Source organism: Arachis duranensis, chromosome 1, assembly GCF_000817695.3.
Source record: "Arachis duranensis cultivar V14167 chromosome 1, aradu.V14167.gnm2.J7QH, whole genome shotgun sequence".
In the NCBI taxonomy this organism is placed as follows: domain Eukaryota; kingdom Viridiplantae; phylum Streptophyta; class Magnoliopsida; order Fabales; family Fabaceae; genus Arachis; species Arachis duranensis.
Genome location: NC_029772.3, coordinates 26,327,792 through 26,343,180, shown reverse-complemented (window position 1 = coordinate 26,343,180; position 15,389 = coordinate 26,327,792). Strand labels below are relative to the sequence as shown.

The following is a 15,389-nucleotide window of genomic DNA, read 5'->3' as shown; positions in this document are numbered from 1 at the left end:
CAAGCAGCTTTGAGCTAAATCCTCAACTCATTATCATGGTGCAGCAAAATTGCCAGTATTCCGGTCTTCCACATGAAGAACCTACTAAGTTTCTGGCGCAGTTCTTACAAATTGCTGACACAGTACATGATAAAGAAGTGGATCAGGATGTCTACAGATTGTTACTGTTTCCATTTGCTGTAAAAGATCAAGCTAAGAGGTGGTTGAATAACCAACCCACAGCAAGCATAAAAACATGGAGACAGTTATCAGACAAATTCCTGAATCAATTTTACCCTCCAAAAAGGATAACACAGCTAAGGCTGGACATCCAAGGCTTTAAACAAGAGGATAATGAATCCCTTGATAATGCCTGGGAGAGGTATAGAGGTATGCTAAGGAAATGCCCCTCTGAAATGTTTTCAGAGTGGGTACGGTTAGACATCTTCTATTATGGGCTTACAGAAAAAGCTCAGATGTCTTTAGACCACTCAGCTGGTGGATCTATACACATGAGTAAGACGATTGAAGAGGCTCAAGAGCTCATAGATACGGTTGCTAAAAATCAACATCTATACTCAAGCAGTGAGTCCCCTATAAAAAAAGAAGCCATGGCAGTAACTACTGAACCTAACCCTCAAGAACAGATGGTTGAGCTTAATCAGCAATTACTCCTGATGACAAAAAAGTTAGCAAAATTTAAAGAGATGCTCCAAGAAACTAAAATGGCTAACAAGAATATAGAATCACAGTTGAATCAGACAAAACAGCAGCTATTTAAATAGATAACAAAAGAATGCCAAGCAGTTCAACTAAGGAGTGGGAAGACATTGAATAATTTATCTCAAAGTGGCAAAAATCCAAGAAAGGAACAACTGACAGAGGATGACCAAACCACTACCCAAAATTCCTCTGAGGACAGTAAGAGTCCAGAGAGGAATACTTCTGGCATTCAAACACCAGAAAAAAGGGAAAAGTTGGCGTTAAATGCCCATTCCTTGCCCAGTTCTGGCGTTCAAATGCCAGAAAAGGGTGGAAAGCTGGCGTTAAACGCCCATCCTACACCCAGTCCTGGCGTTCAAACGCCAATGAGGAATCAGACACCTGAGAGTGCTAATAGTAACCCCTCTAAGAAGGCTTCTCCAACCACCTCTGTAGGGAATAAACCTGCAGCAACCAAGGTTGAAGAATATAAAGCCAAGATGCCTTATCCTCAGAAATTCCGCCAAGCGGAACAGGATAAGCAATTTGCCCGCTATACAGACTATCTCAGGACTCTTGAAATAAAGATTCCGTTTGCAGAGGTACTTGAGCAAATACCATCCTATGCTAAGTTCATGAAAGAGATCTTAAGTCATAAGAAGGATTGGAGAGAAACTAAAAAGGTGTTTCTCACTGAAGAATGTAGTGCAGTCATTCTGAAAAGCTTACCAGAGAAGCTTCAAGATCCAGGAAGCTTTGTGATAGCATGCACATTAGAAGGTACTTGTACCAAGACAGCCCTATGTAACCTTGGGGCAAGTATTAACCTAATACCTGCATCCACTATCAGAAAGCTTGGGTTGACTGAAGAAGTCAAACCAACCCAGATATGTCTCCAACTTGCTGATGGCTCCATTAAATATCCATCAGGCATAATTGAGGACATGATTGTCAAGGTTGGGCCATTTTCCTTTCCAACTGACTTTGTAGTGCTGGAAATCGAGGAGCACAAGAGTGCAACTCTCATCCTAGGAAGACCCTTCCTAGTAACTGGACGAACTCTCATTGATGTACAAAAAGGGAAAGTGACCCTAAGAGTCAATGAGGATGAGTTCAAGTTGAATGCTGTCAAAGCTATGCAGCATCCAGACACATCAAATGACTGCATGAGCACTGATATTATTGACTCTTTGGTGGAAGAGATCAATATGACTGAGAGTCTTGAATCAGAGCTAGAGGATATCTTTAAGGATGTTCAGCCTGACCTGGAAGAACCAGAGGAAATAAAAGAACCTCTGAAAATTCTTCAGGAAGAGGATAAGCCTCCTAAACCCGAGCTCAAGCCACTACCACCATCCTTGAAGTATGCATTTTTGGGAGAAGGTGATACTTTTCCAGTGATCATAAGCCGTGCTTTAAATCCACAGGAAGAGGAAGCACTGATTCAAGTGCTAAGGACACACAAGACAGCTCTTGGGTGGTCCATAAGTGATCTTAAGGGCATTAGCCCAGCAAGATGCATGCACAAGATCCTATTGGAAGATAATGCCAAGCCAGTGGTTCAACTACAGAGGCGGCTAAATCCAGCCATGAAGGAGGTGGTGCAGAAAGAGGTCACTAAGTTACTAGAGGCTGGGATTATTTATCCTATTTCTGATAGTCCCTGGGTGAGCCTTGTCCAAGTTGTCCCCAAGAAGGGAGGCATGACAGTGGTTCATAATGAAAAGAATGAACTGGTTCCTACAAGAACAGTTACAGGGTGGCGTATGTGTATTGACTACAGAAGGCTCAATACAGCCACCAGAAAGGATCATTTTCCTTTACCATTCATAGACCAAATGCTAGAAAGGCTAGCAGGTCATGATTATTACTGCTTTTTTGATGGTTATTCAGGCTATAATCAAATTGCAGTGGACCCTCAAGATCAAGAGAAAACAGCATTCACCTGTCCTTCTGGCGTGTTTGCTTACAGAAGAATGCCTTTTGGCCTATGCAATACACCTGTAACCTTTCAGAGGTGCATGCTTTCCATCTTCTCTGATATGGTAGAGAAGTTCCTAGAAGTCTTCATGGATGACTTCTCAGTATTTGGAGACTCATTCAGCTCCTGTCTTGATCATCTAGCACTTGTCCTAAAAAGGTGCCAAGAGACTAACCTGGTCTTAAACTGGGAGAAATGTCACTTTATGGTGACTGAAAGAATTGTCCTTGGGCACAAAATTTCAAGCAAGGGAATAGAGGTGGATCAAGCAAAGGTAGAGGTAATTGAAAAATTACCACCACCTGCCAATGTTAAGGCAATCAGAAGCTTTCTGGGGCATGCAAGATTCTACAGAAGGTTTATAAAGGATTTTTCAAAAATTTCAAAACCTCTAAGCAACCTGCTAGCTGCTGACACACCATTTGTGTTTGACACACAGTGTCTGTAGGCGTTTGAGACCCTGAAAGCCAAGCTGGTCACAATACCAGTCATCTCTGCACCAGACTAGACATTACCATTCGAACTAATGTGTGATGCCAGTGACCATGCCATTGGTGCAGTGTTGGGACAGAGACACAACAAGCTTCTGCACATCATTTATTATGCTAGCCGTGTTCTAAATGACGCACAGAAGAATTACACAACCACAGAAAAAGAGTTACTTGCAGTGGTTTATGCCATTGACAAGTTTAGATCCTATTTAGTAGGGTCAAAAGTGATTGTGTACACTGACCATGCTGCTCTTAAATATTTACTCACAAAGTAGGATTCAAAACCCAGGCTCATAAGATGGGTGTTGCTTCTGCAAGAGTTTGATTTAGAAATAAGAGACAGAAAAGGGACAGAGAATCAGGTAGCTGATCACTTGTCCCGGATAGAACCAGTAGCTGGGGCGTCCCTCCCCTCTACTGATATCTCTGAGACCTTTCCAGATGAGCAACTATTTGCCATTCAGGAAGAACCATGGTTTGCAGATATTACAAACTATAAAGCTGTGAGGTTCATACCCCAAGAGTACAGCAGGGTGCAAAGTAAAAAATTAATTTCAGATGCCAAGTACTACCTATAGGATGAGCCATATCTCTTTAAGAGATGTGCAGACGGAAAGATCCGCAGATGTGTACCTAGAGAGGAAGCACAAAGGATCCTATGGCATTGCCATGGATCACAGTATGGGGGACATTTCGGAAGTGAGCGAACAGCCACTAAAGTCCTCCAATGCGGCTTCTACTGGCCTACTATATATAGGGATGCCCGAGAGTTTGTGCATAACTGTGACAGTTGCCAAAGAGCTGGTAACTTGCCTCATGGTTACGCCATGCCTCAACAAGGGATCTTAGAGATTGAATTGTTTGATGCATGGGGTATTGACTTCATGGGTCCCTTCCCACCATCATACTCCAATACTTATATTCTGGTGGCAGTAGATTATGTATCTAAATGGGTAGAAGCAATTGCCACACCCAATAATGATACCAAAACAGTGCTGAAATTCCTCCAGAAACACATCTTCAGCAGGTTTGGTGTTTCCAGAGTACTAATCAGTGATGGGGGCACTCATTTCTGCAATAAACAGCTGTACTCTGCTATGGTCCGATATGGAATTAGCCACAAAGTAGAACCTCCGTATCATCCACAGACAAATGGGCAAGCTGAAGTCTCTAATAGAGAGCTAAAAAGAATCCTGGAACGAACTGTAATTGCTCGTAGAAATGATTAGGCAAAGAGCTTGGATGGTGCTCTGTGGGCATACAGAACAGCATTCAAGACTCCTATAGGAACCTCTCCATACCAACTTGTGTATGGCAAGGCCTGTCATCTGCCCGTGGAACAGGAACATAAAGCCTACTGGGCAACCAGATTCCTAAACCTGGATGTTAAGTTAGCTGGTGAAAAAAGATTGCTCCAGCTAAATGAGCTAGAGGAATTCAGACTCAGTGCCTTTGAAAATGCAAAAATTTACAAGGAAAAGGCAAAAAAGTGGCATGACAAAAAGTTGTCATCCAGAGTCTTTGAGCCAGGACAAAAAGTTCTGCTCTTCAACTCTAGGCTCAGACTATTCCCAGGAAAACTGAAATCCCGGTGGCGGGGTCCTTATGTGATTACAGGAGTGTCACCATATGGATATGTTGAGCTTCAGGATATTGGTTCTGACAAAAAGTTCATTGTTAATGGACAAAGGATCAAACATTATCTTGAAAGCAATTTTGAGTAGGAATGCTCAAAACTAAGGCTTGAATGAGTCTCAGTAAAGGTCCAGCTAAAGACAATAAAGAAGCGCTTGCTGTGAGGCAACCCAGTCATTAGCAGGTTATTTGTTTTGTTTAATAAAAGTTTGATATAAATTCTTCAAGGTTGATCATTGAAATTGAAGGAATTCACAGAGTTACAGAAGGATTCAACGAAATAAGCAGAGAAAAGGAGCTTGCTGGCAAGAAAAAGTCAGTAAAGGGCATTCTGGGCGTTAAACACCAGAATGGATACCATTCTGGGCGTTTAACGCCATTAAAGGCACCATTTTGGGCGTTAAACGCCAGAATGGGTACCATTCTGGGCGTTTAACGCCAGAATTGTAGCATCCTGGGCGTTCAGCAAAACGCCCAGTGATAAAGGGTTTTAAGCGAAATGCCCAGTGATGAAGGGGTTTCTAGCGAACGCCCAAATTGGCCAACAATTGGGCGTTAAACGCCAGAATGGATACCATTCTGGGCGTTTAACGCCAGAATGGATACCATTCTGGGTGTTTAATGCCAGAAAGGCAGGGGAAGGAGATTTTGCTTTCCATTTCAAATTTTTTCACACTTTCATGTTTTGACCCATAATTTTCTACATAAACATGTTACAAATTTTCATCATTCACCCTCAATTTTCAAAAATCCAACAATTTTCTAAATTATTTCTCAAATATCTTTCAAAACTTTTGAAATCCCCCTCCCTTATAAATACACATTCGGCCATCCCCCTCTCTTCACCATTCGAATTTGCTTCTCCTCCTCTCTCTTCTCTTTCCTTTCTTTTGCTTGAGGACAAGCAAACCTCTAAGTTTGGTGTGCTTTTCCGTGATCACTAAGCTAAGGCTCATCAAGACCATGGCTCCCAAAGGAAAACAAACCAATTCAAGAGGCAAGAAAGAGAATACTCCAAAGAATCCTTGGAGTCAAGAGAGGTTCTTAACTAAAGAACATGCAGACCATTACCACAAAATAATGGGTCTAAGGTCAGTGATCCCGAAAGTTAAATTTAATCTGAAAGAAGATGAATATCCGGAGATCCAAGAGCAAATTCGAAATAGAGGATGGGAAATTCTAACCAATCCTGAGACAAAGGTTAGAAGAAACATGGTTCAGGAATTCTACTCAAATCTGTGGCTGACAGATAAGCAGAGAATGACTGGAACTGCTTTTTATACCTAGAGAACCATGGTCAGAGGGAGAATTATTTACTTCCATCTGGACAAAATAAGAGAGGTCTTTAATTTGCCTCAACTACAAGATGATCCTAAATCCTTTAATAGAAGAATGGTGAGAGTAGATAAGGGGTTGGATCAAGTTCTAGAGGATGTATGCCTCCCTGGAACTAAGTGGATGACCAATTCAAAAGGTGTCCCAAACCAACTCAAGAGGGGAGATCTCAAACCAGTTGCAAGAGGTTGGTTAGACTTCATTGGGCATTCTATTTTGCCCACTAGTAACCGTTCTGAGGTCACTATCAAGAGAGCAGTGATGATTCATTGCATTATGCTGGGAAAAGAAGTGGAGGTTCATCATTTGATTGCTTGTGAGATTTACACAATTGCTAACAAGAACTCCATTGAAGCCAAACTGGCTTACCCAAGCTTAATCTCTTTGCTATGTAAAGATGCTGGGGTGAGGATGGGAGTAGATGAATTGATCCCAATTGAACATCCAATCACCAAGAAGTCAATGGAAGGACAAATGCAAGATAACTCTATCAAAAGAAGGGCGCAGAAGTTCCTCCCGGAACTTCCTGAAATTGACTACTGGGCCCGCCTAGAAGCATCTGTTGCCAAGCTGCAAGAAGCTATGGAACAACTTAAGGAAGAACAGCAGAATCAAAACTGCATACTCTGCAAACTGCTGAAGGAATAAGAGAAGCAGGGGCATGAGCTACAGGAGCTGAAGCGCCAGAAGCTCTCCCTTGAAGGGTCAAACACCCCACAAGTTGAGGGAGCATCCACTGCTCAAAATCAAGGTTGTTGAGTCCTAACTCTGTGATAACCTCTATCATTAGGAATCAATTTTAGAGTCATTTAAATTTCTGTTTTTAATTTTCTTTTTTTTTATTAGTCTTCTCTTATAATTATCTTTGAGTCTTGTTCTTATTCCATGAAAAATTTAAAGTTCATGACTTAAAGCTATAAATGTCCTATGAATCCATCACCTCTCTTAAAATGAAAAATGCTTTAATCACAAAAGAACAAGAAGTACAGGATTTCAAATTTATCTTTGAAACTAGTTGAATTAGTTTGATGTGGTGACAATACTTTTTGTTTTCTGAATGAATGCTTGAACAGTGCATATGTCTTTTGAATTTGTTGTTTTAAGAATGTTAAAATTGTTGGCTATTGAAAGAATGATGAAAAAGGAGAACTGTTATTGAGGATCTGAAAAATCATCAAATTGATTCTTGAAGCAAGAAAAAGCACTGAACACAAAAAAAAAGCAGGAAAAGCCAATAGCCCTTTAAACCAAAAGGCAAGGGTAAAAATAAAAAGTGATCCAAGGCAAAAAGAGTGTGCTTAAGAACCCTGGACACCTCTAATTGGGGACTCCAGCAAAGCTGAGTCACAATCTGAAAAGGTTCACCCATTTATGTGTCTGTGGCATATATGTATCCGGTGAAAATACTGGAAAACAGAGTGCTTTGGGCCATGGCCAAGACTCATGAAGTAGCTATGTTCAAGAATCAACATACTTAACTAGGAGAATCAATAACACTCTCTGGATTCGGAGTTCCTATAGAAGCCAATCATTCTGAACTCCAAAAGATAAAGTGAGATGCCAAAACTGTTCAGAAGCAAATAGCTACTAGTCCCGCTCATCTAATTGGAGCTAAGTTTTATTGATATTTTGGAGTCTATAGTATATTATCTTCTTTTTATCCTATTTGTCTTCAGTTTCTTGGGGACAAGCAACAATTTAAGTTTGGTGTTGTGATGAGCGGATAATTTATACGCTTTTTGGCATTGTTTTTAGTATGTTTTTAGTATGTTTTAATTAGTTTTTAGTATATTTTTATTAGTTTTTAGTTAAAATTCACTTTTCTGGACTTTACTATGAGTTTGTGTGTTTTTCTGTGATTTCAGGTATTTTCTGGCTGAAATTGAGGGACCTGAGCAAAAATCTGATTCAGAGGCTGAAAAAGGACTGCATATGCTGTTGGATTCTGCACTCCCTGCACTTGAAGTAGCTTTTCTGGAGCTACAGAAGCCCAATTGGCGCGCTCTCAATTGCGTTGAAAAGTAGACATCCTGGGCTTTCCAGAAATATATAATAGTTCATACTTTGCCCAAGAATTGATGGCCCAAACTGGCGTTTCAAATCAGCTTCAGAATTCCCGGCGTTTAACGCCGGAACTGGCACAAAAGTTGGAGTTAAACGCCCAAACTGCCACAAAAGCTGGCGTTTAACTCCAGGAAAAGTCTCTACACATGATAGCTTCAATACTCAACCCAAGCACACACCAAGTGGACCCCGGAAGTGGATTTTTACGTCATTTACTCATTCTTGTAAACCCTAGGTTACTAGTTCACTATAAATAGGACTTTTTGCTATGGTATCTGGACCTCATGACATTTTACACATTTCATATTGTATCTTCTACGGCATGAGTCTCTAAACCCCATGGTTGGGGTGAGGAGCTCTGCTGTGTCTTGATGGATTAATGCAATTACTACTGTTTTTCATTCAATCACGCTTGCTTCTATTCTAAGATATCACTTGTTCCTCAACTTGATGAATGTGATGATCCGTGACACTCATCATCATTCTCACCTATGAGCGTGTGCCTGACAACCACCTCTGTTCTACCTTAGATTGAGTGGATATCTCTTGGATTCCTTAATCAGAATCTTCGTGGTATAAGCTAGAATCCATTGGCAGCCATTCTTGAGAATCCGGAAGGTCTAAACCTTGTCTATGGTATTCTGAGTAGGATTCAAGGATTGAATGACTGTGACGAGCTTCAAACTCGCGAGTGTTGGGCGTAGTGACAGACGCAAAAGGATCAATGGATCCTATTCCAGCATGATCGAGAATCGACAGATGATTAGCCGTGCTGTGACAGAGCGCGTTGAACATTTTCACTGAGAGGACGGGAGGTAGCCATTGACAACGGTGAAATCCAACATATAGCTTGCTATGGAAGGGGCCTTGCATGCTTGAAGAAGAAGACAGTAGGAAAGCAGAGATTCGGAAGATAGAGCATCTCCAAAACCTCAACCTGTTCTCCATTACTGCAAAACAAGTATTTATTTCATGTTCTTTTACTTTTTACAATTAAATCTAAGAATTATTGATATCCTGACTAAGAGTTACAAGGTGACCATAGCTTGCTTCAAGCCGACAATATCCGTGGGATCGACCCTTACTCACGTAAGGTATTACTTGGACGACCCAGTGCACTTGCTGGTTAGTTGTGCGGAATTAAAAAGTGTGATTGTGATTTCGTGCAGCATGGGTCTTCAAACCTGAGTTTTTCATAAAAGGATGTTAGAAATTACATCACAAGCAAACTCCGATGTGCTGATGACAATGCGGACTTTAAGGGGATGATGAATTATTTCGTTCGAATGAAGGAGATCAATCCCAACTTCTTTTATGCCATTGATGTTGATGATGCTAATAAATTCAGAAGCGCACTCTGAGTAGATGCAAGGTGCAGGGTTTCGTTTGAATATTACGGAGATGTGGTCTTGTTCGACACCACTTATAGAAGAAACAGGTCTGTATACTTATTGGTGAATTGCAAAAGGAGTTATTTTTTAAATTTGTGTTTCTGTCGCTCATTTATGGTTGGTGTTTTCGCAGGCATGGTCTACCGTTTGCATCCTTTGTCGGTGTAAACCACCATGGGAAGTCTACTCTTCTTGGTTGTGCTTTACTTGGGAGCGAGGACATCCCTAGTTTTGAGTGGGTATTCACGCAATGGGTGAGATACATTGTGACTACGCCAAGGGGGATCATTACTGACCAGTGCAAGGTTATGATGGTGCTATTAGGAAGGTCTTACTGGATACTGTCCACCGACGATGCATCTGGCACATAATGAAGAAGTCATAATTCAAGCTCGGAGGGTATGTTACGTACAGAGAATTGAATGCTAAGACGAATCACATTGTGTGGAATTCTCCGTCTGCTGACTCTTTTGAAGTTGATTGGGCTGGATTCATCAAAGAATTCGACCTAGGCCAGAACAGATGGTTAGCTGGTCTGTGGTCGTTAACTTAACCCCTGTGTATGGGTTGCATATTGCCTATTTATTCACTGGTAGTAGTTTCACCGGTTTGAGTCGGTTGTTGTGCGTTCTTTTAGAGGTGTAATCGATTTTTCTATTTAACCTTGTCAGTGGATGTTCTTTTCGGTACACAAACAGATTTTTTTTCTTATAGAATAAATGGATGTTTTTTATTTATTTTATCAGACCTCATGAAGTTGTCATCGTGTTGTGTCTAAGCAACACTCATATGCTTAGTTTTTCTTTTGTTATTCTTGCAGACCACTATGCGAATCGACGGAAGTGGGTTCCAATATTCTTCAAGAGTGAATTTTGGGCCGGTATGAGGAGTACACAACGGAGTTAAAGTATGCAAGCATTTTACGGGGGGTTTCTGCATTGCAAGAGTGGGTTGGTTCAGTTCGTCCATGAATACAACAATGTGCTAGGGAACAAAGAGCAAAAGGAGCTGGAAGGTGATGCCGCGAACTCGAAAGGAGTCATTCCATGAATAGGGAGCACAGGCATTGAGAGACAGTTTTAGCAGGAATACACCAGTAATATATTCAGGATCCTTTAGCTAGAGGTAAGAAAAAAACCGATTGTGTGATTTGATCAACTAAATAACACGGTGACACAATGTCTGTTTGAGTGGACGAGCAGAAGGTATTTTGGAAGAAGCCTGTCTACCATATTTTCATAGTAGAGTATGACCCATTGAGTCAAAAGGTTCGGTGAAAGTGCAAGAAGTTTGGATCCACTGGTTTATTGTGTTGCCACACCCTTCCTGTGTGGTCATACTACAAAGTTGACATAGTACCGAGCTGCTATGTGCTTCCTCGATGGAGTAAGAACGTCATCCGCAAGCACACCTACGTCAAGAGTAGCCATGATGTGGCTCAGACCAATGAAAGTCACAACCTGTTCAGGGATTTGTGTTCAGAGTTCTACAACATTGCCCAGGAGTTTATTGGTTGTGATGAAGAAGTAGCCATCTTGCAATCTGCCATTTGGGATGCAAAGTCCAAGTTGAATGATTACTGTGCCAGCATGCGTTCCACTACTTTAGCTGCGACTCAGAATACAATGGCCACACAGGGCACGAGCGATGCTATTGAACATGACATACAGGGACCCTTAAGAGTTAAAACTAAAGGACGGCTGAAGACTAAGAGACTTGGAGCAGAGTTGGACAAGTTAATTAAGAAAGCGATGCAAAAAAAGAAGAGGAAATCGCATCTGGTATGTGCTAGAAGCAAGGTATATTTCATTTTTTTTTGCACGGTGTTTTCGATCCCTATATGCTGTTCTATTTTTTTGTGTTGTGCATCTTGTAGGATGTTGTTGACCTTCAGACAGATAATGAGCATCATGGTCTTGTGAATGAAATATTTAAGGATTCTACTACTTGAAATGCATCGGATGGTGGCAGATTCATGTCCCTGTTGAACTCTTTTCGGCATGGATAGTTATCTTTTCATTTTTGGTTGTACACTTTTTAGTGTGGGTTATTTCTCATACTTAGATACATTTCTTGGTTCTTTATACACAACTGAATAAACTCTGACTATTTTTGCTTTGTCACTTGCATGGATACTGGTATGACGTATTCAATAAAAGAAATAAAGGCAAAACTGTGGTTATCTTTTATCCAATTATCAATTATTATAGGTTATGAAACTGTTATTGTTTTAAGATCACGAAGTGTCCCTTATTTGTTGGCCAAAAACTAGTGGATTACATCTGCCATGAAACCTACTGTAGAATATCTAAAAAAACAAGAGCCATTCACTTTTCAATGAATTATGCACATTCGGGAATGCTTAACACAAATAAGCTGCTGAGTAGAGTGCAATGCTTAAAGTACCAGCAACCCTACAATTACAGTAATAAAAAAACAAGGACAAAAAAATACATAAACATCTTAGTGGAACAAAATGCCACTTATATGTAGTAATAAAGAAATGGGGTATATATATTAATCAGAGTAGACTGAATAGTATAATTATGCAATGCATTGCTTAATGAACAAAAGACATCCATAATTTGAGATCTAATTACTTGACTATCACAAATTCTTAACACACGAAATCTGTTGAGAAGTATCTAAAAAATCAAAAGCCATTCACTTTTCACTGAAGTACATGCAGCCGCGAATGCATTGCACGTCACAAGTCGAAAAACATAATCAGAACCATCCAATTCGCTATACAAAGAAACATCATTTTTCCTATTAGATGCACCATCCACATTTTCATGAGTTTTAGCTAGGCACCTGTCTTCTTCCGTTGTCTCCCCCCTTGGTTGTCTTTCTCATGGGTAACCCTGCACGCTGCAACATGGTCTTCGTGCTTGGTGCTGTGAAGGGTGATTTAACTGCCTTAGTCTTATTTCTTGGCTGGTTGCAACGCACATGATGTGTGTCCAATCCCTCTAGAGCATTTCCTATGAGTGAATTATGAGGACCCATCACTATGTCTAGTATAATTTCATTTTGGATTTCCTGCAAAACAACCTGAATGGCAACAACGTCTGTGAACGGGAAATTTTGGAAGTGAGAAATAAATAGATCGAAAAGAGGTGCAACTTAATTGTGATGGAATTTTTCAATTCACCTTGTCCCAAAATTGCAAGGGTTTATCTAGACACCAATACTGCATGAATGACGATCAGATTTTCTGTCGGTAAAGAAATTCACAAATATAATCGTGTTGTAAGTATAGCTTCTAAACCAACAGAAAATCCTTTCGTACAAATGTTCGGTTGTCACAAGTAACAAACCCCTTTGAAATTGATAACCGAAGTATTTAAACCTCGGGTCGTCTTCTCAAGGAATTGCAGGGAGGTATGATTTATTATTGGTTATGAAAAAAGATATGTTTTGGGGTTTTTTAATGTATAAGATAAAAAGCAAGAATAGTAAATGGAAAAAGGAATAAACTAATAACTAGAAAATCTCTTGGCAAGGTATGAGAACTGGAAGTCCTATCCTAGTTATCCTTATCAATTGTGATAAGAAAACACACAAGAATAAAATATTATGGTTAAATAATGTAACCATATAAATAAGCTCAAAATCACACGGGTTGTGTGTTCTTTAGTTCAAAAACCATGTTCCAAATACAACTTCAAACAAATTTAACACAAAAAATTTTGATTTTAAATTAGTTAAAATTTTCAAAAATAAGGTCTTTAGAAGAAACTTATTATTTTTCAACCAAGTAGAATATGCATAAAATCAAACAAACATGCAATCAAATATGCAAATGCAACAATGAACAAACAAAGAAAATAGAGTATTGGTGTTGAAAAGAAGGTAACTAACCCCTGGAAGTCGGTATCGACCTCCCCACACTTAAAGATTGCACTGTCCTCGGTGCATGTTAAGATGTGCAAGTGAATGGGGGTTGTGGTTCCTCAGCTGGTGCTCTTTTTGTTCCTTTCCTTGCCGGTGATTTGGGAGTAGCTGTCTCTCTACCCTTCTTTGTGGCCATCCTGAAAGGGGAAAAAGAAAGTAACTTTTAAAGCTAAGGGTTAGAGCAAGGAAGAGAACGGGAAAGGTGGTAATCAATGCACAGTAAAGAAGAATGACATTAACACATAGTCATGACTACATGTGAAAAGTCATTAATGGAAATATAGCAAGTGCATGTGATGACAGTTAAATGCAAGGTATTTATTGGCATGCCGTCAAAGACATGAGTAGCATAGATCAAGCATTCAATGTCCAAGTTAGATTACCAAGCCTTTCAAACTAACAATATGTTTATATGGACAATTATAAATAATTAATAAAATATAAAAAGGATTTTGTGAAAAACAGGCATGAAAGTAGGATAACAGAAAAGTAGTGCATGATGCCATATGGACTTTTTCACAAACATTTAGCATGCATGGTAAATAAGTTATTGAAAGTATTAAATTGAACATGCACGCAACCCTATAAAAAGTAATATATAACTGTCAAACAATTCCTTAATAAACCACAAGCAAAATAATGACCCAAATAAATTTCCAACACCAATTAAAAGAAAAAGAAAGAAAAAGAAAAAGAAGGGAAAGAAAAGATTTAGATTTGGGGAAGAAAAGATAAGATAGTTGGCGGTGATTTGGATAAGTTGTGTGGCGCAGGTGACGCGGACGCGTGGAACACGCGTTCGCGCGGTTGGCGCGATTTGTAAGTGACGCGGACGCATGGGTGACGCGTTCGCGTCATGGGGTTTGTGCTTCCAGCACCATTTGCTGCCATACACCCGTTTACGTCGATTTTACAGGGCCACACATTCGCGTGGGTGACGCGAACGCGTGGGAGGCATTTTTTCCACATGACGCGGACGCGTCAGCGACGCGGTCGCGTGGGTCAAATTGTGCCAAAGGCACGCCTCCAACCACACTTTTGCGTGACTTTCTATTCAATCTTATTTTCTTCCCAACGCACATTTGACGCGGACGCGTCAGCGACGCTGTCGCGTCGCGTGCGTTTTTTTTTAAATATGCAAAATGCAGAATGCAATGCTAATATGAATATTATGCATGATTCCAGGTTCAATCAAAACTCAAAAACAAACAAAACAGACTACAATTAAAACTGAAAAAGGGACGATCATACCATGGTGGGTTGTCTCCCACCTAGCACTTTTAGTTAAAGTCCTTAAGTTGGACATTTGGCGAGCGCTCTGTCATGGTGGCTTGTGCTTGAACTCATCCTGAAACTTTCACCAATGCTTGGACTTCCAATAAGCTCTATCAATACCAAGAAAATTTCTCAAGCTTTGATGGAGTTCTTCACAAGCTTTGAGCTCCCAAATTTGTCAGCTTTAGAATTCTCACTGAAGCGTCCAAACAACTTCCTAGACCCATTCAATTGAGCTCTACACCAACCTTTACATTTAAACTTAAAGCTTCTAACCATAATGAACCTTGCAGGACAATTCTTACCACTGACCATCTTCCTCTTACTCTTAATACCACAAAGAGCTCTAAGTTGACCATCCGTCTCCAATAGCCCATATTCAAGTGGAATTAGAAAGCTAAGGGATATGAATTTTACACACTTGAATGTTGTGAAGGATGATGGAAACTTAGGGGGAGGGGTCTCCAACAACTTTGGCAAGGTAGTTGCAGACTTTACTCCCTTGTGCTCTTCTCTGACAACTTCCACCTCTTTTCAAGCTTTTTCACTTTCAACCTCTTCTTCTTGGTAGCTTTCTTCCAATTTAATCTCTTCTTCATTGCTTACCAAGGGCATGGGAGGCTGTGCTTCTGCTTCTTT

At 40.2% G+C, this 15,389-nt stretch overlaps 1 protein-coding gene across 1 annotated transcript in view; it reads left to right on the top strand.

Annotated features, from left to right (window-relative positions):
* LOC107483039 (uncharacterized) overlaps nucleotides 1–11,529 on the top strand; it is a 13,888-nt gene extending 2,359 nt beyond the window's left edge. The window contains exons 2-6 of the mRNA XM_016103645.1: nucleotides 9,712–9,817; nucleotides 9,903–9,977; nucleotides 10,399–10,458; nucleotides 10,859–11,359; nucleotides 11,455–11,529. Coding sequence (XP_015959131.1) covers nucleotides 9,712–9,817; nucleotides 9,903–9,977; nucleotides 10,399–10,458; nucleotides 10,859–11,359; nucleotides 11,455–11,529 — 817 coding nt within the window. The remainder of the gene's footprint in view (nucleotides 1–9,711; nucleotides 9,818–9,902; nucleotides 9,978–10,398; nucleotides 10,459–10,858; nucleotides 11,360–11,454) is intronic.
* Nucleotides 11,530–15,389: the final 3,860 nt, after the last annotated feature.